Source organism: Schistocerca cancellata, chromosome 1 (genome assembly GCF_023864275.1).
Source record: "Schistocerca cancellata isolate TAMUIC-IGC-003103 chromosome 1, iqSchCanc2.1, whole genome shotgun sequence".
NCBI lineage: Eukaryota > Metazoa > Arthropoda > Insecta > Orthoptera > Acrididae > Schistocerca > Schistocerca cancellata.
In genome coordinates, this window is record NC_064626.1 from 1,004,404,390 (window position 1) to 1,004,429,174 (window position 24,785).

General features: G+C 42.2%; 2 protein-coding genes and 2 non-coding genes across 6 annotated transcripts in view; 2 read left to right on the forward strand and 2 right to left on the reverse strand.

Moving 5' to 3' along the window:
* LOC126088950 (spermine oxidase) overlaps nt 1–13,001 on the forward strand; it is a 110,497-nt gene extending 97,496 nt beyond the window's left edge. Inside the window, exon 7 of the transcript XR_007520312.1 lies at nt 12,692–13,001. The gene's annotated coding sequence lies outside the window, so the exon portion shown is untranslated. The remainder of the gene's footprint in view (nt 1–12,691) is intronic.
* The window catches only part of LOC126088914 (protein CREBRF homolog), a 114,107-nt gene that overhangs the window by 11,983 nt on the left and 77,339 nt on the right, over nt 1–24,785 (reverse strand). For 2 of the 3 annotated variants that reach the window (XM_049906870.1, XM_049906871.1), the window contains exon 7: nt 12,262–12,384. In XM_049906870.1, the coding sequence (XP_049762827.1) occupies nt 12,262–12,384 (123 nt within the window). Of the gene's footprint in view, nt 1–10,549; nt 11,030–12,261; nt 12,385–24,785 lie in introns of those variants that run through there. The other variant, XM_049906872.1, reaches the window with a different exon arrangement.
* Trnat-ugu (transfer RNA threonine (anticodon UGU)) lies at nt 14,993–15,067 on the reverse strand. The gene has a single exon. It is a non-coding gene; the product is annotated as a tRNA-Thr (tRNA).
* Nucleotides 15,619–15,693, forward strand: Trnat-ugu (transfer RNA threonine (anticodon UGU)). Its single transcript has one exon. It is a non-coding gene; the product is annotated as a tRNA-Thr (tRNA).

The following is a 24,785-nucleotide window of genomic DNA, read 5'->3' on the forward strand; positions in this document are numbered from 1 at the left end:
GTTCGGATAGGTTGGTGTTAGTAGGAAGTATCCAGATAACCTGGACGGTGTAACACTGCGCCAAGATGTGCTGGTCGTGCACCAAGGCATGTTTAGCCACAGGGTGATCCTCATTACCAACAAACACTGTCTGCCTGTGTCCATTCATGCGAATGGACAGTTTGTTGCTGGTCATTCCCACATAGAATGCATCACAGTGTAGGCAGGTCAGTTGGTAGATCACGTGGGTGCTTTCACACGTGGCTCTGCCTTTGATTGTGTACACCTTCCGGGTTACAGGACTGGAGTAGGTGGTGGTGGGAGGGTGCATGGGACAGGTTTTACACCGGGGGCGGTTACAAGGGTAGGAACCAGAGGGTAGGGAAGGTGGTTTGGGGATTTCATAGGGATGTACTAAGAGGTTACGAAGGTTAGGTGGACGGCGGAAAGACACTCTTGGTGGAGTGGGGAGGATTTCATGAAGGATGGATCTCATTTCAGGGCAGGATTTGAGGAAGTCGTATCCCTGCTGGAGAGCCACATTCAGAATCTGATCCAGTCCCGGAAAGTATCCTGTCACAAGTGGGGCACTTTTGTGGTTCTTCTGTGGGAGGTTCTGGGTTTGAGAGGATGAGGAAGTGGCTCTGGTTATTTGCTTCTGTACCAGGTCGGGAGGGTAGTTGCGGGATGCGAAAGCTGTTGTCAGGTTGTTGGTGTAATGCTTCAGGGATTCCGGACTGGAGCAGATTCGTTTGCCACGAAGACCTAGGCTGTAGGGAAGGGACCGTTTGATGTGGAATGGGTGGCAGCTGTCGTAATGGAGGTACTGTTGCTTGTTGGTGGGTTTGATGTGGACGGACGTGTGAAGCTGGCCATTGGACAGGTGAAGGTCAACATCAAGGAAAGTGGCATGGGATTTGGAGTAGGACCAGGTGAATCTGATGGAACCAAAGAAGTTGAGGTTGAAGAGGAAATTCTGGAGTTCTTCTTCACTGTGAGTCCAGATCATGAAGATGTCATCAATAAATCTGTACCAAACTTTGGGTTGGCAGGCCTGGGTAACCAAGAAGGCTTCCTCTAAGCGACCCATGAATAGGTTGGCGTACGAGGGGGCCATCCTGGTACCCATGGCTGTTCCCTTTAATTGTTGGTATGTCTGGTTTTCGAAAGTGAAGAAGTTGTGGGTCAGGATGAAGCTGGCTAAGGTAATGAGGAAAGAGGTTTTAGGTAGGGTGGCAGGTGATCGGCGTGAAAGGAAGTGCTCCATCGCAGCGAGGCCCTGGACGTGCGGGATATTTGTGTATAAGGAGTTGGCATCAATGGTTACAAGGATGGTTTCTGGGGGTAATGGATTGGGTAAGGATTCCAGGCGTTCGAGAAAGTGGTTGCTGTCTTTGATGAAGGATGGGAGACTGCATGTAATGGGTTGAAGGTATTGATCTACGTAGGCAGAGATACGTTCTGTGGGGGCTTGGTAACCAGCTACAATGGGGCGGCCGGGATGATTGGGTTTGTGAATTTTAGGAAGAAGGTAGAAGGTAGGGGTGCGGGGTGTTGGTGGGGTCAGGAGGTCGATGGAGTCAGGTGAAAGGTTTTGTAGGGGGCCTAAGGTTCTGAGGATTCCTTGAAGCTCTGCCTGGACATCAGGAATGGGATTACGTTGGCAAACTTTGTATGTGGTGTTGTGTTGTCTGTTATTATTATTATTATTATTATTGGTGTTTTGCCCTTAAAGAGCGCATTTGGACTAAACTACATGGCCAGTTCCTTTTGCTGCCTTCCTTGCTGCCCAAACTTCCCTCATTCGCTCGTTGTGTTTCTGTTTCCGGTCCTCTGTCCATGCTTCTTGTCGGCTTCGTGTCTTCGGCTTCATCTTTATTGCCTTTTTGGTTGCCCATATTTCTTTCATCTTCTGGCTGTGATCTTGCTTTCGTTCTTCGGTCCATTTTACGCCTGTTCGTTTGTCGCATTGTATCTCATGTAGTTTACTTTTCTTAATGATGTTTCTGAACTTTATTCTGTCGTTTATTGTGTCTGCTGTTATGTTGAGCTGGTTCAGGTCGTTTTCTACCTCTGCCACCCATTTGTTGTTTCTAGTGGTTACCCAGTCAAAGATCTGTTTGGTCAGCCTGTGTGATGGCATTCTGTATAGGTGTCCATAGAATTGTAGTCTGCGTTTTCTAATCTTTTCTGTGATTGTCTCCGTATGTTTGTACAGTTCCTCTGTAGGTTTCTTGATCCATATTCCAGTGTTGTTAGTTGCGCCAAATATTTTCCTAAGTATTTTCCGTTCTACTTATTCTAATTGTCTGATACGTGTATGCCCTCGGATTAGTGTGGTCTCTGCTGCATATAGTGCCTCGGGGAGCACCACCGTGTCGTAATGGCGTAATTTGGCTTTTTGTGAGATAGACTTCTTGTTGTAATGATTTCACACTACTTTGTATGCCTTGTCCAGTTTAGTCTTTCTTTCTTCATTTGAGTCTCTGTTATGTCCACTCATTTGTAGTGTTTCACCGAGGTATTTGAAGTTTGCTGTTTTGTAAATCGTGCCATACTTTGTGTTCAGAAATGAGAGTTTCTTTGTGCTCATAAACTGTGTCTTTTCGTACGAGATCTGTAGTCCAGTTTTGGAAGCAATTTCGTGCAGTTTTTCAATAGCGTCTTTTGTTTCCTTTATACCTTTCGTGACAATCGCCAAATCATCTGCAAAAGCCAGGCATTTAATCTGTAGGTTTCCTAATGTTATCCCCTGTTGTGATGTTTCCCATTCTTTTATGACCTTATCTAACACCAGATTGAAAAGGAGAGGTGAGAGGCCATCGCCTTGTCGGACACCTGTGCGAATTTCGAAGGGCTCTGATAGTTCCCCACAGAACTTTACTTTGGAGGTCGTGTTGGTTAAAGTTTGCTCTATGATAGCTCGTGTTTTGTTGTCTACTTTGTATTCTGCTAGAATTTTGAAGAGAGTTTTCCGGTCGATAGAGTCGTACGCCTTTTTGAAGTCAACAAAGGTAATGATCAGGTTCTGTTTGTGTTGTAAAATCATTTTCAGGTTCCAAATTTGTTCCGCACAAGACCGCCCTTTACGGAAGCCTGCTTGGTATTCCCCAATGAATTGCTTATGCACGTTGGTGAAGGCAGATCGCTCTCCAATTGTACCACCTCCATTTTTCCGTTTGTTTAACAGGGTGTACCAAAGCTCTCACGTCCGCACTGATTTTCGACGAGGTTATAAGTTGCGCTAGGGACCGCATCTACCTTCTTTCGAAGTTAGCAGGCAACTACGCTGTTATGTGGCGGCTCCTTTCGGCCCATTCAACATCTGTCCTTCAAGTGTAACGAGCGAGTAACAGAGTTTATATTTCATACCTGCCACAGCAAATTTGTGTTCGTGGGGTTCCTATTCTAATTCGAACGTTTGACTTACGCTATACGTATTCGTTTCGGAATATCGTTTCTACGTCTTCCGTTAACTATACGCGGTTAACATTATGAAGACAATTAATAACATTTGTGAAATACAACTTTGTTTGCGGAAAACATAATGATGTTCAAAGTCGCCAGTTTTTCCACGACAAACGACTTTCAACAACTTATTGTATGTGTAATTGTTGGAACTGATTGCCGGGAATTTTATATATATATAAAAAACAAAGATGATGTGACTTACCAAACGAAAGCGCTGGCACGTCGATAGACGCACAAACAAACACAAACATACACACAAAATTCTAGCTTTTGCAACCAACGGTTGCTTCGTCAGGAAAGAGGGAAGGAGAGGGAAAGACGAAAGGATGTGGGTTTTAAGGGAGAGGGTAAGGAGTCATTCTAATTCCGGGAGTGGAAAGACTTACCTTAGGGGGAAAAAAGGACAGGTATACACTCGCGCACACACACACATATCCATCTGCACATACACAGACACAAGCAGACATTTGTAAAGGCAAACAGTTTGGGCAGAGATGTCAGTCAAGGCGGAAGTAAAGAGGCAAAGATGTTGTTGAAAGACAGGTGAGGTATGAGTGGCGGCAACTTGAAATTAGCGGAGGTTGAGCCCTGGCGAATAACGAGAAGAGAGGATATACTGAAGGGCAAGTTCCCATCTCTGGAGTTCTGACAGGTTGGTGTTAGTGGGAAGTATCCAGATAACCCGGACGGTGTAACACTGTGCCAAGATGTGCTGGCCGTGCACCAAGGCATGTTTAGCCACAGGGTGATCCTCATTACCAACAAACACTGTCTGCCTGTGTCCATTCATGCGAATGGACAGTTTGTTGCTGGTCATTCCCACATAGAAAGCTTCACAGTGTAGGCAGGTCAGTTGGTAAATCACATGGGTGCTTTCACACGTGGCTCTGCCTTTGATCGTGTACACCTTCCGGGTTACAGGACTGGAGTAGGTGGTGGTGGGAGGGTGCATGGGACAGGTTTTACACCGGGGGCGGTTACAAGGGTAGGAGCCAGAGGGTAGGGAAGGTGGTTTGGGGATTTCATAGGGATGAACTAAGAGGTTACGAAGGTTAGGTGGACGGCGGAAAGACACTCTTGGTGGAGTGGGGAGGATTTCATGAAGGATGGATCTCATTTCAGGGCAGGATTTGAGGAAGTCGTATCCCTGCTGGAGAGCCACATTCAGAGTCTGATCCAGTCCCGGAAAGTATCCTGTCACAAGTGGGGCACTTTTGGGGTTCTTCTGTGGGAGGTTCTGGGTTTGAAGGGATGAGGAAGTGGCTCTGGTTATTTGCTTCTGTTCCAGGTTGGGAGGGTAGTTGCGGGATGCGAAAGCTGCTTTCAGGTTGTTGGTGTAATGGTTCAGGGACTCCGGACTGGAGCAGATTCGTTTGCCATGAAGACCTAGGCTGTAGGGAAGGGACCTCAAAATTCCAATCAACACAATCTGGAACCACAACACCCTAATTTAGTAGTTAACCTTTCCTCCAAACCTCTCTCCCAATCCGAAACCTCTGTCCTATCCCAAGGCCTCACCTTCAGCCCCACTCCCAGATTCAACCAAACAGCCCTCGTCAAAGATTTACTGTCCTACACTCGTACTCTCTGCTGGAAATATCACTTACCTTAGGGGGAAAAAAGGACAGGTATACACTCGCGCACACACACACATATATACAGACACAAGCAGACATATTTAAAAAGCTTTTAAATATGTCTGCTTGTGTCTGTATATGTGTGGATGGATATGTGTGTGTGCACGAGTGTATACCTGTCCTTTTTTCCCCCTAAGGTAAGTCTTTCCGCTCCCAGGATTGGAATGACTCCTTAACCTCTCCCTTAAAACCCACATCCTTTCATCTTTCCCTCTCCTTCCCTCTTTCCTGATGAAGCAACCAGGGGTTGCGAAAGCTCGAAATTTTGTGTGTGTGTTTGTGTGCTTTTTTATTGTGTCTATCTACCAACGCTTTCCCGTTTGGTAAGTCATGGAATCTTTGTTTTTAACATATATATATAATGCTGTATGGCGCGAGAGTCGATCCGGCGACCTTCGGATTATGAACCCGAGCGCTTACCGCTGCGCCACGACGCTCTAGAAAATTATTAATCGTAGAGAGTATTTCACCACAATGGTTTCTTTTAACCGTCGATTTTCTCGACAACGGCTGAGAAGTGCATCTTAGTGCTTTGCCACATTACACCTCTGGCCATGAGCTTTTATTATGCGCAGTATGAATCGAATCTGAATTTCACAATTGGCGGCCTCCCCTTGTTAGTTGGAAATCTGAAAACATACCATAAATAAAAGTTATTTTCAATATAAAATCAAGTCTCTACACAACATAGCTCTTTAGTGTTTTCTACTCTATCACAATTGATTGGCAAGGGAACTGTCCAATCAGACATGTCAAAACTTACCCTCATATTTTTCAAACAGGAAACATACACCAAAAGAAATGCACTGTCAAAATTTTAGTTGCTAAGGTGCATTCTGTGGTCATGTGCGTGTAAGTTGTTTAATTCTAATGAAGGACTATTTGGCCAAAAGCTTTGCTTGACAGTCTTTTAAAGTTACTCAGTTTTGCTACATGAAGAACTACCTATAACAGCTGTCTGTACTGCCCTTCCTGCATAGTGTGAACCTGGCAAATAAGCACACATAGTCATGACAAAAGAACATAGCGTGAAATCCGAAGTGCACACTAGTGAATTTTAAGCACTTAAACCAAACCAAAATTGTCTCAAATTGCTATTTTTTAATAACTTGCAGTGTGTTTTGATAGCCAAACTGTTGCAAATGTAACTGTTACACAAGTGACTGGCAGAGAAAACAAAATCAAGGCAGTGCAGTATGATACATAACAGGACTGCCATCAGTTTTAATTTATTGACATGAAATATTTTATAAAACTTCTTGTAGCAAAGTCCTAGTAATTTCTGAATAATGTATATTTTGTAAATAGTCTTCACGGGTTTGGCGAACCTGTGAAGACTATTTACAACATATCTGCTGGGAAAACTTGAAGAGTCACAACAGTTCCCTTTAGTCACCAAAAAAATGCAGTGTGTATTTACGATGAAAACAAACATTTTTCCTTATACAAAGCGCACCTGATAAAAGCAAAATTAATGTATTAATGCACTCCACAGTAATTACTAGTTTTATTTAGGCAGAAATGGGATGGAGGAAGAAATAGTCGTGGCCTTTACCGTATTTACTCAAATCTAAGCCGCACCTGAAAAATGAGACTCGAAATAAAGGAAAAAAAAAACTCCCCGAATCTAAGCCGCACCTGAAATATGAGACTCGAAATTCAAGGCGAGAGAAAAGTTTTAGACCGCACCTTCAAATCAAAACAAAGTTGGTCCTTTGTAACATGAGACACACTTTAGGTCGAATGGATGAAGATACAGCTACAGTAGTTTGGTTCGAGCCGTAAGCTTAGCAATTAAGCTTTATTAGGTAGCCATTACTATGTGTCAGGCACTCTGTCCATATTTAAATGGGTACCCTTCCTTTTCCACGTGCTTCGTCTGGTTTGAATCGATTGCTTATTTTGCTTCGATCTGATAAGTGCCGTTCTCTTTGTTATTGGTGTTTACATCCCCCTAAGCTGAAAATGCATTATTGTACTGTGTTACAAATTGTTTTTCGCATTCTGATAATGAGTGTTGACGACCGTCACTGCTAGTGGCATGGCTTGCTTTTGTGCGCGTTACCACCACTTACAATTTAAAAAAGGGGAATTGTCTCATTAGCGAAACAATGGCAAGAGACTGCTATTTGTTGTTACTTACACTGCCACTTTCTTTGATAATGATCAACAAGAACCAAATAATAGACTGCGTATGATAGAAGATGTTCTGAACGAGAGTTAAGCGAAAATTTTTCTCCGTTTGAAAATCTTTGCAGACGCCTCTTTAGTACATTACATTCTGCACAGAAATTAAGAGTCATCTTAGATTTACAAAGCTTGTCAGTTGCCGTGCTTCATTTCTGATTATCACTATTCAGCATAAGAATATAAACATGACATGATATGTATAGTCTTCCGCGTTTGCTGTTGTCTCACTCTATTTTCGAACTATATTAGGCAGACAGGATTTAAATGAGATAGCAGCAAACATGAAAGAAAACATGGCATAATGTTTACATTCGTGTTGAAGGTGAAGAGAATACTGCATGTGATTCACGATTCATAAAAGTTCCTATTAGCAACCATCTTTTGTCACAGGTAGGAAAAAATTCAGAACGTAGAGTTGGACACATTGACAAACATCCCAAACAGTCTTGCCAGTCAGATTTTTGTAGTAGATTTTTAGTGACGACTTCAAATGCAGAGTGTGTTGTTGTTGTCGTCTTCAGTCCGTAGACTCGTTTGATGCAGCTCTCCACACTTTTCTGTCCTGTGCAATGGAGAGTAGCAACGCTTAAGAAGAAAGAATGAAAATAACTTATAAATTAACTGCTGAAATTTAAAACAAAATTTTATTAGGTTTGTAATACCTCTTATACAAAATATCAGTCATGATTCTGAATCACCACCACTCGATTCTTTTTTGCTCATTTCTTCATACAGAGCATCATCCTCCATACCATCTAGTGCATTGGATATCGAACATTTTTTAAATGCTTGTTGCACAGTCTGATTTGGAACACACTTCCATGCATCATAAATCCATTGGCACACCTGCGACAAACTTGCGCATTTTACACGTCCTGTTGGTGTCACTTGTCTGTCGCTTTTCGAAAGCCAGTCTGTGTACGTGCATTTAAGCTTGTCCTTAAATAGTTTATTCAAACAAATGTCAAGTAGTTGCAGAATTGACATCATCCCACCTGGAATTACTGCCAAGTCCGTTTTGATTTCCTCTAATTTTCGTTTTACTGCAGGTTCACATCTTATACCAACAGCCCGCGTAAACCAAGCATTGTGCCAGGATGATGATTCCACACACGCCTAATCCATTCCAGCACCATATTCTCCTGAAACCACCCAGTTTCATTTGCTCGTACAATTACAGTTTTTGGAAACACTTCCGATTTCAGTAAACTCTTTCACTTGAAAACTATGAATGGCGGTAATTTATGTCCATCTGTTGTGCAAGCAAGCATGACAGCCATCCGCTGTTTTTCACCCCCCCAATGTCTTTCTTTCCTTTGGCGTCACCCGTATAATTTGACGGCATGTCAAAATATATGGGAGTTTGGTCAGCATTTCCTATCTGACCAAGAAGGTATTGCTTTTCTGTGCACCACCTAATTATGAAGCGCTGAAATTCCACAAGTTTTTCTTAATAATTTTTCGACAGCTTCTGTGCAACTGAAGTTCACCCCCGAACTGAAAAACCACAGCGCTTCAAAAACAGATCAATCCGCCTGGACTTGCCTTAAAATTTTCAATTGTTTGCTCTTTACCAATTTCACGTGCCTTAATTTTTCAAATTCAGCATTCACAGACAGGAATTTCTGACACTGTTCCTTAACAAATTCATTTAAAATCACTTCTAGTACGTGATATCGGCCATACTTTGGCCCAGTAAATGCTGTCCTGTGACTTGAACATTTAAATAATTTATCTCTCTGCAGTCGCCATCGCCTGACGTTGCTCTCATCAATCTCGTATCGTAAACCTGCAGCACAATAGAACAAAAGAAATAACTCCCCTCTTGAATTTGGCACTATAATGAAAGCGCTTCATTATGGTTTACTAACACCGACAAGCACTTCAAAAAATTCCACTAAGCAAAAGGTGTCGCAACGTGAAATCTTAATGAGCCCCAGCGTATCAACTCGTGCAACAATCATAAAAGAAATTTGTTTTTGTTGCTAAGAATATTTGAAAGGCTGCTACATTTGAAGATGAACAATACGGAATTTCTATGTATGAAAATGCAGTGGTCGAAACTCGGGGCGGAGAAAAAAGCTCGTCTTCTAACTTTTTCTTTCTTAAATTTATTTACAGACTCAGAGGTTTTGGCGCCAGTATTTATCTTTGTGCCTGCAAATCATGCCTGTGTAGCACTACATATATCTGACGGCAGAAGTTAGTTGTGGCGGCACCTACCAACATTTTTCAGAACTTCTGCTTACTTTGCCTTCAATTCTAAGCCACAGTCGGTTTTACGGATTACAAAATCCAGAAGAAAAGTGCGGCTTAGATATGAGTAAATACGGTATTCTGCATATTTTGCTGCGTACCAGGCATACTTGATTAAATTCACAAAACATGATGATGCAAACTGATAAGTTTAACAATACTGTTACACTGATAAATCTGAAATGCCAAAAGAGCCATTGAAAATTATACTGCCCAACAATTTTCCAAAAAATGCTTTACACTCTCAAACAAAATTTTTACTGAGGGACTGAATCACACTAGTAGTTCCACGTGGAATCCAATTCTATTAACAGTCTTTTCGTCCTCCTAAAGAGACAGGTGTCGTTATGTCCAGGCCAAGAGTCCAACAAAAGTAGTGAATTATTTTCTGCAACTAGTAAGGAGGCATTCTGGATGTAGTTCTGAAAATTATTATTCTCCATTTTTCCAGATTTTGCTACTTTGATAACAAGATTCTTGCAACTCAACAATCATCCCCCCCCCCCCCCTCTCCCCCCGACCCTAATTTGCCTTGAGATTCCTGAAGACAGGTATAAAGCTGCAAAAACAGTGATGCAGTTATACTTATCACTGGCACTGTTGTATACAAATGTGTCGTAGCATTCATCGACTGCACAAGCCACTCTATTTTTTTTTATGCTCAAAATGATAAAGTGTGGTTTGCACGTAATTCTTGTACAAAACCAGACTGACTGGCTTATACACTGCATCTCGGGGAATAACACAAAGCTAAATATTTGTCTGTAGTACTACTATGAATGACATCTCCTCTATACATTTACCTGAAGTAAACTTCGTAATTTTGCGACTTCCTTTTCTATACGATTTTCTGAAACTGTTTAGCCAGGTCAAAAAAGCCTGGAAAACAGTAATGTTCATCTCACTTGCAGTTCAGAGGGCCTAGTCTCTTAGATATGCCTCAGTAACAGTGCGCAGACACTCATGAGCAGTTCTAAGTATTTACAATAGTTTTCTTCAAATTTTGCAAATTTCATTTCAGTGTATATTTTGTACTGCGTGTAAATCTTTCTTCCATTTAAACAATTCACATTCTGATTTTACGAAATGAAACCGGCCTTTCAGATAGCTTAACTTTTACGTGTTTTCTCGCTCCTCCTTTTAACCAAAAAATTTACAGCCTTTCCTTTGTCACTCAAAGCTATTACTCTCCACAGTTTCTTTGGGCTAGGAAGCTACTGTATTTTTGCTGTCAACTTTAATTACCACAACAATCATCAACTGAATCACAATTTGTGGAATCACCAGAGTTCCTTCCTCTTTCTTCTAGTGTTTCCACATTTCTTACAAAATGTCAACATAATTCGAATGAATGTGCACAAAATTAACTAATAACTAACAAGTGTAGGTCTTCAGAATAAGTAGGTGATTTTGACTGCATACCACATTCTTCTTAATTTATTTTTGCAATGTTGAAAACATTAATTGGATACCACATTACTGTGAATCTCTGGAACCTGGACAAAGACAGATGCTATTAGCAATCATTCACAAAGAAAACACAAGAAAATCAAGTTTTACCTCCACTGTCAACATTTGCACTATTGCAAAGGCAATTACTAATTATTATGGATTTTAAATGAGTAGCAGATTCGAGCAAATAGTAACTGTAAACAACTGTGTCAGTGAAATTATCAATGAAACCTGAAATTCACTTTACAAATTACACTCAAGTTGCGCTGTTTATCTGTTGACCAGTGTGCCATAAATGAAGGATATGTGCCTGTCATGTTACACATGTGCTATGGTAGGGCTGTACATTTCTCCAGCCACGTGGCGAGCCAAGAATCTGCCATTTTCTTCTTCTTCTTCTTCTTCTTCTTCTTCTTCTTCTTATTCTCCTCCTCCTCCTCCTCCCCCCCCCCCTCTCTCTCTCTCTAGTGTATCTTAACAGCTAAAATTCTGACATCATGTTTATTTTGGTGTATTCTTTGTGTGTGTGTGTGTGTGTGTTAACCTACAGCAAAGTAAATACCCAACCTTTTGTCACTTACTCTGATTAGCAAAAGTATTGTTTTATTTAAAAAAATCTATGCCATAGCAAAAAAAAAAAAAAAAAAATCTATGCCATAGCAAAAAGTAACTAGCCAAAATGGAGAGCGCTTTCTGAAATTGCCAATAAAGGAACAAATCATTACAACCGACTGTTAGCAAGATCTACTAAAAACCATGCACCAGGATATCAAACAGAGCTTCGGCACCAGCACACACAGCTGCAAGTGTATGTGTGAATCTGTGTACTCTGAAGAAGAATACAGATCCTTAAGCTGAGCTTCTAAGTGCAAGCTATTGTTTAAGTAGCTATTCCACTCTACAAAGTAAATAACTACTTTTTCTAATTCCATAGCTTGATCTTCCCTGTATTATTACTACTTCAAGTTACGCCACTAATATAGTAAACTCCAAATTACATGAAATAAATCAAACTGTAACAAAGTTTTTGGGTTTACGGCCGCTTGATCTGGTCAAAATGGTGCAACATTTCAACAAGCAGCATTCCCATCATTTTTCTGCCAGGATAAGATGACACTCATCAAAATACCATCCCATTTCGATCAACTCACACTTTATGTTGGATCAACTTGCTGGGAAAGACAATGAGATCACATCAAACTCTATTTCTATCATGTCTGTTGGCAATGTTTTGAAAAATACTGAAGTGTCAGTGTACACTATGCATTATACTTACTTGTCACAGTTCTGCTTATCTTCTCAATTTGTCTAGTCAGTTCTTCTTGTTTTTCAGGATTTTCGGTAGTGCACTTTGTTGCCAGAAGTTGTTTTACCTGGGATATTCCCATATTTAACCTTTCTGAAAGCAAAAGTAGCAATTTACAGATTTATGTAGCATCTACATAAATGAAGAAGTAAGACAGTAATGACTAAAAATTAATGCTTCAAAATACTAGAATGAAATTTTTTTGGTAACCAAGTACAAATCTGGTGATAATGTAGAGACAGGCTTTTTCTTAATTGATCCCTGGAGATATCCATACAGAACATGTAATGACATTGTTTATATACATCAGTTTTTCAAATGGTTGTTATTGCTTGACACAACTGAAATGAAACGAGAGGATGCAAAATTCTCCTTAGCTAATGTGAACATATTTTTGCAGAAGGCATACGACATCGTCAAGAAAGGAATACTACACAGGATTCCACACTGGTGGTCAGTTGAGTGAGGTGGAAGACATCCAGAATTATAAAATGTGTTAGACCACTTTCAAAAATAATGAAGGTAACATGTCTGATGCCTAAGAAAGGCAATAAAATTCATACTGAGAAATGTCAAAATCTCATATTAAAGTACTGTACGCTCAAGTTCATGTAGTGTGAAAATATCATATTAAGGGTTTTGTTTTGATGCCTGATGACTTTTTACGAAGCCCAAAGATCTCACATTCGAAATGATGTCCCCCATTCTAATTCTGGAGACTGAGGCAAGAGCTTTCTGTAAATCTAAGAATCCCAAGTAAAGCAGTAATTCATACACATTGTTCCGCCATATAATTTCATTTACAACCTGTAAGTTAATCAATGCTGTCCTACGTCAAGCTTGGAATGAGAGAGGAGGGTTGGCCAAGTTGACAGCCAGCTGGAAAAATGTTAACGGGCAGTGTTAAATAACCTGATTATCTAAGAAAGCCAATGAAACTGGGAGGATGAGATCCTTTGAGAGTTTGATGTTAACTCAGTGAACAACGTATCACACATCCTCAAAGCTTCATCTCAAAAATGGTCACCAAAAGCACCCAATGTAAGGGCAGTCTCATATCACAAGTGGAAAGCAACAGGTGCTATTAAATTTACAAAGGCCCCATATCAATTGCATACATAGCACGCTGTAAAAATTAATTCCAGGCATAACATATCTCCCCATTTGGATGTCTTGGAAGGGAAGTCACACTGAAAGAAGTAAAGAAGATTACAAATCGGAACATGGAGTTAAAAGACCCACTTACAAGTGGGAAAGTTGGAGATACTGAAGCAGAAAATGAGAAGCAACATAGTGAACATAATGAGAATATCTTAAACGAGTTGGGATATGTAGATGAAAATGTTGATAGCAGTGGAAATCCACAAAAACACTAAAAATCTAGTGATAATACACAATACACATATGCCACAAAGCAGACAACTTTGTGAACATCTCCAAAAAAAGACCCTTGATCATAAGAAATACACTCTGTGGACAGCACAGAAGAAGATAGGCTTGAATTAGGCTAGCTGACCCAAACAAATACCAGACTTTCTACCTTGGATCGATTGCTACTCATCACATAGTGTGTAGCAAATAGGCACAATGAAAAAGAAAGGTAGAAATACTTCAGCTTTCAAAGTGCTGCATGTAAGGACGTTCATGGAAGTGGATGGGAAGAAAGCATAGTTCACATGCCATTTATAACAACAGTAGTAGAAGTAATCCTCAAAGCTACCATCCAATATTTTTGACATCAGTTTCTTGTAGAATCTTAATTCAGCATATACAGAGAAGGGTAGCAGGAATGGTCACAGGTTAGTTTGGTCCGTGGGAGAGTGTCACAGAGATGCTGAAGAAACTAAACTGGCAGACTCTTGAAGATACTTCCAAAGTTTCATGAACAGGCTTTAAATTATGACTCTAGGACCGCTTGTTTACTGCTCCTATTCGGATTTTAATGGCAAGACTTGATTAATTACAGCATGCATGAAGGCACTTAACCAATCCTTCCACTCAAGCTCCACATGTGAAGGGAACAGGGAAAAAACCCTAATAACTGGTACAATTGGAGATACCCACTACCATGCACTTCACAGTGGATAGATGAAGCTGGAGATGTAGGTTGGTGCTCAATAGGGCAGTTAATTGCATCTTTGGGAAGCTGTGCTTGGGGGGAGGGCGAGGTGGGGGGGGGGGGGGTGTTGGGGTAGAAGTTATGTGTAGTACTTGAATGGGAGCAGAGAAGTGCTGTTCAGAAAAGCTGATGTTCTTGGGAAGAATCTAGATGAACAGGCTCTAACACAGTAATTAGAGTGAAGCACATCGGATTGGGCAGCATGTTCAGCAACTGGGTGGTCCAGCTCTCTCATGGCCACTGTTTGGTGGTGACCATTCATAGACAGATAGCTTGTTAGTTGTCACAACCATACAGAATGCAGCACAGTGGTTGCAAGCTGGTTGGTCACATGTCTGCTTTCACAGATGGCCCTGCCTTTGATGGTGTAGAGTCGCCAGTGGCTAGACTGAAGTATGAAGTAGTAGTATGATAATGTATAGCAGAGGTCTTGCATCTGGCTCTCTTGCAGAGAAATGAGCCATGATGCAATGGGTTGGGAGCAGGGATGGAGCATGGACAGACAAGGATATTAGAATTATATTAATACCTTCAGCTGCTCATGGGCGTTGACATATATCAACAGGGACAGGTGAAAATGTGTGCCCCGACCGGGACTTGAACCCGGGATCTCCTGCTTACATGGCAGATGCTCTATCCATCTGAGCTACCGAGGGCACAGAGGATAGTGCGGCTGCAGGGACTATCTTGTGCACGCCTCCCACGAGACCCACATTCTCACCTTGTATGTCCACACACTACATTCGTAGTGTCCCACCCCAACACACTCATTACTCGTAGAAGACATTCTTCCCAAGTCCCGTAACAGTTCAGGGAATATGTGTGCATCCACACAGAAGAAGGTCATGGCCGGTATTGCCAGAACTATAAACTTATATGGATATGAAAGTATTAATATATAACTCTAATTTCGTTCTAGACGGCTACAGGTCATCAATGGTGTCTGCTCTTTCGGACATTTCCAAAACAACAGACACCACATCCATGTAAGTGTATAGTTCTGGCAATACTGGCCATGGCCTTCCTCTTCTGTGCATATGCACACATATCCCCCAAACTCTTGCGGGACTTGGTAAGAATGTCTTCCACGAGTGATGAGTGTGTTGGTGTGAGACACTACAAATGTAGTGTGTGGACATACAGGGTGAGAAAGTGGGTCTCCCAGGAAGCGTGTGCGAGACAGCCCCGTAAGTCACACTATCCTCCGTGCCCTCAGTGGCTCAGATGGATAGAGCATCTGCCATGTAAGCAGGAGATCCCGGGTTCGAGTCCCGGTCAGGGCACACATTTTCACCTGTCCCCGTTGATATATGTCAATGCCCATAAGCAGCTGAAGGTATTAATATAATTCTAATTTCATTCTAGACAGCTGCAGGTCATCAATGGTGTCTGTTCTTTCGGAGATGTTCGAAACAACAGACACCATATCCCTATTAGAAAAGGATATTGTGCAGTAGATTGGGTGGGCAGCAGAATACCACTGTGGGAGGGGTGGGTATCATTGAGAGACATTCCAAGTTTCAAGGTACGATGAGAGACTGTTGAAACACTGGTGGAGAGTGTGATTCAGTTGCTGCAGTCCTGAATTATACTGAGTCACAAGATCAGTGCTCCTTTTTGGCTACACAATGGGTATGTGGAGGATGGTAGGAGTGGGGGATGATAGGTGACTTATGACACAATGCATAGAAATACAATACGTGTCAAAAGTATCCAGACACCTGGCTGAAAATGACTTACAAGTTCATGGCGCCCTCCATTGGTAATGCTGGAATTCACCCTTAGCCTTGATGACAGCTTCCATTCTCACAGGCATACGTTCAATCAGGTGCTGGAAGGTTTCTTGGGGAATGGCATCCCATTCTTCAGAAAGTGCTGCACTGAGGAGAAATATCGATGTTGGTCGGTGAGTCCTGGCACGAAGTTGGCATTCCAAAACAAGCAGTGATGTGATAGTGCCATGCAAAACAAGGGTTGCAAGCCCCCTCCATGAAAAACACAACCACACCATAACATCACCACCTCCGAATTTTACTGTTGACACTACACATGCTGCCAGATGATGTTCACAAGACGTTCGCCATACCCACACCCCGCCATTGGATCGCCACACTGTGTACCATGACTCATCGCTCCACACAACGGTTTTCCACTCCTCAATCGTCCAATGTTTACACTCCTTATATCAAGTGAGGCATCGTTTGGCATTTACCGGCATGGTGTGTGGCTTATAAGCAGCCACTCAATCATGAAATCTAAGTTTTCTCAACTCCCACTTAACTGTCATAGTACTTGCAGTGGAACCTGATGCAGTTTCGAATTCCTGTGTGATGGTCTGGATAGATGTCTGCCTATTACACATTACGACCCTCTTCAACTGTCGGTGGTCTCTGTCAGTCAACAGACAAGGTCGGCCTGTATGCTTTTGTGCTGTATGTGTCCCTTCACATTTCCACTTCACTATCACATTGGAAACAGTGGACCTAGGGATGTTTAGGAGTGTGGAAATCTCGTGTGCAGACATTTGACACAAATGACATCCAATCACCTGACCACGTTCAAAGTCTGCAAGTCCTGTCGAGTGCCCCATTCTGCTCTCTCACGATGTCTAATGACTACTGAGGTCGCTGATATGGAGTACCTGGCAGGGGGTGGCAGCACAATGCATCTAATATGAAAAACATATGTTTTTGGTGGTGTCCGGATACTTTTGATCACATAGTGTATGTTTCTGGACAAGGTTGGAAGGGTAATTTCGCTCTCTGAAGGCTTCAGTGAACCCTTAGCGTATTTGGGGAGGGACTGCTCATCAATACAGATGCACCGACCACAGATGGCTAGGCTACATGGAAGAGACTTCTTTTTGTGGAATAACTGCTACTGTCGAAGTAGAGGTATAGTTGATTGTTGCTAGGTTTGTCGTGCACAGAAGTATCAATATAACCAATCTTGAGATGGAGGTCAAATTAGAGGAAGACAGTTTGTTGGGCTGAGGAGTACCAGGTGAAGTGAAAGGGGAAGAAGGTGCTGAGGTTCTGGAGGAGTATGTATAGGGTGTCCCCACCCTCTGTCCAGACTGTAACGTTGTCGAAAGATCTGAAGCAGTTCGGGGATGGGATTCTGGGTGATTAGGAAGGATTCTTCTAGATGGCTCATGAATAGATTAGCATAAGATGGTGCCGTGTATGTGCCCATTGCTGTACTATGGATCTGTTTGTAGGTGATGTCTTCAAAGGAGAATTAATAATGGGTGAGGATATAGTTGGTCATGATGACCAGGAAGGACATCATAGGTTTTCAGTCAGCTGGGTGTACATAAAGATCAAGTTCAATAGTGACAGGGCCATGGCCATTGGAAACATTAGTTTAGGGAAGGTAGTTTCGACAGTGACAAGCAGGGTGGGGTCTTTTATGCAGGAAGGTAGCTTATGGGCAGTAGGCTGAAAACATTGGCTCACAAGGGCAGAAATTCTGTCTCTGGGGAGGGCAAAGAGTATGTCTCTGGCGATACAGTAACCAGCCACAATGGAGCATCCTGGGTGGTTCAGTTTATATACTTTAGGAAGCACACAGAAGGTAAGAGTGCACAGAGTGGTGGGGATGAGATGAATACAGACTCAGGGGAGTGGTTTTGGAATAGGCCTAAGGATTTGTCGAGGGACTGGAGATCCTGCTGGATTCCTGAATGGAGTCACCGTGTCAGGGATTGTAGGTTGACGTATCTGACAGCTGGTGGATTCCACCTATAAGCCCTGTCAAAAGACCCCATTCAGAAATCCAGCAGGACCTCCAGTCCCTCCTCAAATCCCTCATCCCTTCACAGAACCCAATCCCTGGATAAATCTCCCTCCAACACTCCGCACACTCTTAGCTTCCAGGAAGCTCCCATACAACTTGTTACTGTGCTGCCGCAAGAGAATCTCCACCCTTGTGGACCAACACTTTCATCCTATTACCTGTAACCTACCCTCCTATAGAAAACAGACACACTATCTCCATAGCTGCTGTCACTTTACCACCCAGCACCCTGCTTATCACTGTTGATGCCACCTGCCTTTACACTAACATATCAAATAACTGTGGCCTTGCAGCTGCTGAACACTACCTTTTCCATGCCCATCGACTCCAAACTTACAACCTCCTTCCTGATCACCATGACCAACTATATCTTCATCCATAATTACTTCTTTGAAGCCATCACCTACAAACAAATCTGTAGCACAGAAATGGTACCATCCCATTCCAACCTCTTCATGGGCCACCTAGAGGAATGCTTCCTGACCATCCATGATATCATCCTCTAACTGCTTCAGATCCATTGACTACCTCATGATGTGGACTGAGATTGGGAGCACACTTCTCCAGAACCTCAGCAGTCCCCCCCCCCCATTTGACTTCACCTGGTAACTCAATTAGTTACATCAATACCTCCATCCAAATCAAACCTACCAATCACCTACTATACCTCCACTTCGACAGTGGCCACCCATTCCACACTATGAAGTTTCTTCTATACAGCCTAGCCATCCAAGGTTGTCGCATTTGTACATTTATTGTCCCCCAAACACTCACTGTTTCGACACGAAGGAGCATTCCTCTCACAACACAGTAGCACCCAGAGCTGGCGCAACTGAATCACATTCTCCACAAGGCTTTCAACTATCTCTCATTGTGGCATGAAGTGTGAGCTGTGGCAGCTCATTTCGCCTTCCCACTATCGACAGCTTCTGGCTGGCGCCTCACCAAGTGATGCATATTATTCCCTTGTGCAGCTACAAATGCCCTGGCTAGGCTTCGAAAGTGGCACTAGAGCAGCATTGCAGAGGCCTTGGAACTGTGCAGTGCAAGCAGTTTACGTGTAGTCTTCAGCAGTGTGGAGCTGGGGGCCAACGGCAGTGTCTGGAGCAACAAACACGTGGTGTGGATTAGCATGACGTCTTTTCTGGGTCATCATTCACTTTTCATCAGGACTGGGTAGAGGGCAAAAGATTTGGTTTGCTTATGCTGTGTGTATCCAGTTGTTCAGCTCTGTGCACCAATCTCCCACTCTGCACAAAGTCGTCATGCACACCTTTGTTATTTGAGTCAATGTGGCACTGTGTAATTGGCCCAGCTTTCAAGCATAGTTATATCAGGGCCCTATGATTATCTAGTTTTTTTTTTTTTTTAATCTTGAATTTGTTTTTGAATTGTTTTATTTGAGAGAACAAACTGTTTCTGAATTTTAATATTTGTTTTCACTGTGTGACCTTAGCGAGTTGTTATTTATATTGCTTCCTCGCAAAATTTACAGCTCCCTTTCAGTAGTTCCCTTCTGGTCTTAAACTTTTAGAAAGGTTTATTTCCTAGGGCCTAAGATCTTACTGGACAGGTTCTTCAAGTGGAACCGTGGTTAAACAATAACTTTCAGTAGTTGTGTAATTCAGTGAGATATTTGTGTTCAGTGTTTTTTGACAGCACCAACTAAATTGCCACGAATGCGTTTCATGTCAGCAAATTCTTGTCGAGTGGCCCTGGCATGCTAGCAGCTGTGTGGATGGCTTTCAAGCATTTCCTAGAGTTGCTTTCTATTTGTTTGCAGTTGCATGTCCTGACTGTCTGTGCTCGAGTTGAGTTGAGTACTGTAAATGAAATTTTGCCATCTGTCAAAAGGCCTTTATCTGATTAATTGGCTTTGCAAAGGGACTTTTCCCTTCAATGTTATTGTTTTGTTTAATATCTACGGTAACCTTGTTTTAAATTTTACTTTAAATTATTTGGTGTAAACCCTTTGGATAAGCCATAAAGGCGAACTGTTATTACTTATCAACTAGTTAATATTTATCTTTTGGAAGTCTGCCTAATGTCTTGGTTTTGAGCTTGCTTGCAGAAATTTATCTAGAGCTCAGTTTTTCTTATTTGCTGGTTTATTGATATTCCAAATTTTTTTGAAGGTCGTTATTGTTAAAGTCTTATCTTCTTGCATCTTGTTTAAGACCATTAAAAAGGTGATTGTGCTACTACACATTCTGAAAACTATTCAAGAGTAAATTTAACAAGACAAATTAACTTGGAACCTTACTACCCGTTTTTCTTAAAGAGGACCTTTGTTACTTTGAAAAATAAATGTTCGTTGTCAAAAGGATAAATGATGTTAGTTAAAGGGGCCTCGTACTTCCACAACATTTCCCTGATCCTTGTAATTTCTGATTACAAAGTGAAAAATATCATCCCCACTATCCTATCCATCCATCTCACAGTGGTATTCTACCTGCCCCCCACCCAACCTATGCAATATCCTTCTACTTCCTTACTCCACCCCTGCTTCCAACCTCTTGTCTCTTACCTGCAATAGACTCAGATCCAAGACGTGTTCCATACATTATCCACTGCCACCTACTCCAGTCGTATTGCTGTCATCACCCATCTAATCAAAGACATGGCCACGTGTAAAGCGGAGATGTGGTCTACCTTGCTGCAAACATTGTGCCACATTCTACATGGGCATGACAAGTAACAAGCTATCTGTTTGTATAAATGGCCCTGTCAAGCTGTGGCCAAGAGGCAGTTGAACCACATAGTTGCTGAACATGCCACCCAACACAATGTGCTTCACTTTAATGGCTTCTGCCATCTGGATTCTTCCCAACATCAGCTTTTCTTAATTGCATGAGTGGTAACTGCCTCTACAACGTATATTTCATCCCCATATATCCCCCCCCCCCCCCCTCAGCCTCGACCTTTGCTAGTCCCTGTCCTTCACCTGCCTATCCCCTTCCCTGCTCTCACTCCAGTATTAAACATACCTCCTATCCCCTCCAACACACCTATAGTCATCGTCATTTCCTCTTCTCTAACACTCCCCATCCCCCTCCCCCCAGCACAGCCACCCAGTGCTGTACTTAGCACTCCCATGCTGTTCCCACAACAGCCATACATCCATACACTCTCCCACAGAATGCACTAGCACCTTCCCCCATACATACCCTGCTATCCCCCCCCCCCCCAAATGCCTCTTCCTTACCCCCTTCACCCAAGCCCAGCTAGAGTCCTGTTCACACCAGGGGCAACTCCAGTCTGGACTTAGCACCCCGAGACAGTGACCATGTATGTCTGAACATGTGTGGGTTTTCCATATCTGAACAAGGACTTTCTCTGAAAGCTGAAATACACTGACGGAAAAAAATCGCAACACCAAGTAGAAGTTGTGTGACATACACAAAAGTCAGTATGTGGGTTTCTACATGTGAAAGATGATACGTATTCAAATTTCACTTCAGTCACATAAGAGTGGCACTAGCAGTGCCACAATGAGGATGCAAATCAGGTTTACTCTAAATACACACTGTAACGGTCACAAGCGTTCGTTGCCTTTGAGACTGGACTTGGTGAGTTGACGTTAGCCAAGAATCCCTTTAAGGTGACAAAGAAGCTATTATGAACAACACTCCACCAAGTTTGGACATGGTTGCGTGACAGGACTACAAGAAGCTGGAAGTTCCTTCTGTGATATCGCAGAAGGACTTGGCAGGAATGTAACCGCTGTACAAGTCTGCTGGCAGCAGTATTCAAGAGAATGTATGGTTGCAAGAAGACTGGGCTCCAAATGGCCATGTAACACTAATAGAGGGAAGACCACTGTGTTTGGTGTAAGGCTTTGGTGCATTGTATTACATCTGCATCAGAAATATGAACACAAGTTAACACCATAGTGACACAACAAACTGTTACGAATCCATTACTTCAAGGACAGGTCTGAGCCAGGCACCCTGTAGCATACATTCCACTGACTCCTAACCACCACTGTTTGCAACTTCAGTGGTGTCACGCGAGAGTTCATTGGAGGGCAGGGTGAGGGTCTGTTGTGTTTTCTGATGAAAGCTAGTTCTGCCTTGATGCTAGTGCTGGCCATATGTTGGTTAGGACGCGGCCAGCTGAAGGCTTGCAATCAACCTGTCTGCATTCTAGGCACATTGGACCTGGAGTATTCACCATGCCAGAGACAAAGGCCTTTGTCTCTGGCATGTTGAATACTTATGTTATGCAAATATTTTATTCTTAGGCCTCCTGTTATAATTTTATGTAGACAAAAGCCTTTACCAGTGGACAAATACATTAGTGCATTTATTCTCACATACGCTGAATGTAATCTGGCCGCTGTCTTCAGCCAAGGCATGTGGATGTTTGTGGTTTTTCATATGAATATATGTCTTGTATATGTCAAGAGCCACTTGGCTTCAGCTAATGTAGTTTACCGCAATGTGATGTAACAAAAACCACTCCGCCTGAAGAAGATATTTTTTAAGTATCAAAACCTAGATCAAGGGCTAAATAAACCTTTGCTTTGCAACTGGTTGGCTTTATTATCAACCTTTTCAAATTCAGATTATGTCCTCTTGACATGGTATAAGAGATGTGGTTATAAAACTTCATCAATTATAACCACAAAAATATAATGTTACATAATTTCTTATTTCTTTTCAGTTACATGTCTGCAAGTCCTGGTACACATTTAAATCCTCATGCCTCAGAATGATAGCATGCCGCAAAGGAGCCAAAACAAAATGATACACTCACTGATAAAGCGGAATACTGTGTAGTAATTTGTTTTCAGCCAAGCGGAAATGTTACACATGTATCAGGCCAAGCGAGATGACTTCTTTTGCAACCTGGGTGGATGTGAAAGAGTTGCAACATGTTTATTGTTGGGGCAGAAAACAAATTATACAGGAATTGGACAAAAACATGGAAACAGCATGAAAAATGCACGTTTGAACATAACGGCAGGTGCTAACCAAGCCTTCAGATTGTACTGTTGTATTTGACCAAGAAACACACTTGTGCAATGTCATCAATATGTTGCATGTGTCAGATGTTGTCGGCACAGTGTTCTGTGTAGTTGTGAAGGTGTTATGTCGAAGCTAAGTGAATCTGAACCTGAGAAAATTGTTGATGCTCACAGGTGGTGCTTTTGTAACCAAGGCAGCCAAAGTCTTTGGTGTTTCAAGGGGCACCAAGTCAAAAATGTATACCACATACAGGGAACATGGAAAAACCCAACTCCCTACATCAGTGCTTGGACACAAATGTGTGTTGAGTGATTGACATAAGACGGTCACTGAAGACACCTGTGACAAGAAATACAAGCATCATAGCTGCAAAAGTCACTGCAGAACTGAATGTCACACTCTCGAACCATCAGCTCCAAAACAATATGAAGGGAGCTCCGTAATGCCCGTAACAGGAAAACAGTATACTGAAGCCACAAAACCTGGACTATGGAGCAATGGAAGAGAGTTATTTGGTCCAATGAATCTTGCTGCAAAGATTCCAACTTCTGACCAAGCTTATGTCCCAAGGGTTCAGTGATGTTTTGGGAAGCCACTTCATGGTGTTCCACTGGCCCCACAGGTACTCAGCAAGGTGCATGACTGTCAAGGATTATGTGACCATTTTGGCTGGTGATGTCCATCCCATACGACAATGTTTCTTCCCCAAAGGTGATGCAGTGTCCCAAGATGGCTGGCCCTTGTTCACAGAGTTTGCACCTTCCACGATGGATTTTTTGAGCAAGAGGATGAACTGTCTCATCTCCCCTCGCTACCACAATCATCACATCTCAATATTATTGAGGCTTTGTGGACCACTTTGTAGAGAAGGGTGTGTGATTGTTATCCAACTCTATCATTGTTACCCGAATTTGCCAATATTTTGCAGGAAGAATGGTACAAGATTTCCTGGGAAACCAAACAGGATCTGTATTTATCCATTCTGAAATGACTGAAGGCTGTTATGAAAGCCAATGGTTTTCCTACACCATACCATATTAGGCATCATAATGTGTTGTGTTTTTAGTGTTTCCATATTTCTGTCAATGCCCTGTAAAGTTTTATATGACTACCCCTCATACAGTCTCCATAAATAAACATTTAATGAAAAACTGATTAAAGAAAAATAAAAGTAAAAGAAGTTAAGGACCAGAGAGAGAGAGAGAGAGAGAGAGAGAGAGAGAGAGAGAGAGAGAGAGAGAGATGCTAAATGAAACACACATGACATCACAAGAGTAAGGCATGAATCCTTAAAAGACTACAGAGGCAGAATTTTTATGCACAGTACAGGCTTTTTCTTTGTCCATTTCTTGTACAACCTAAATACCTTTAGATGTTCGGTCTCTCTTGTGGGAGAACAGTAATAGGAAAAATATCAGGTCCTCACATAACCTTTGCAATTTATCACAAAACCAAAACAAACAATAAAATAAAGATTAAGAAAGAGACAAAGGTACAAAATCCACTACTATAATATGAGTGAGTGCAGCAAGATTAGGGTAATTCCCAATGTTAGCAGACGATACCGCAGTCTCCTCTTTCTGTGTGATGTCAGTGCCCCACTTGCA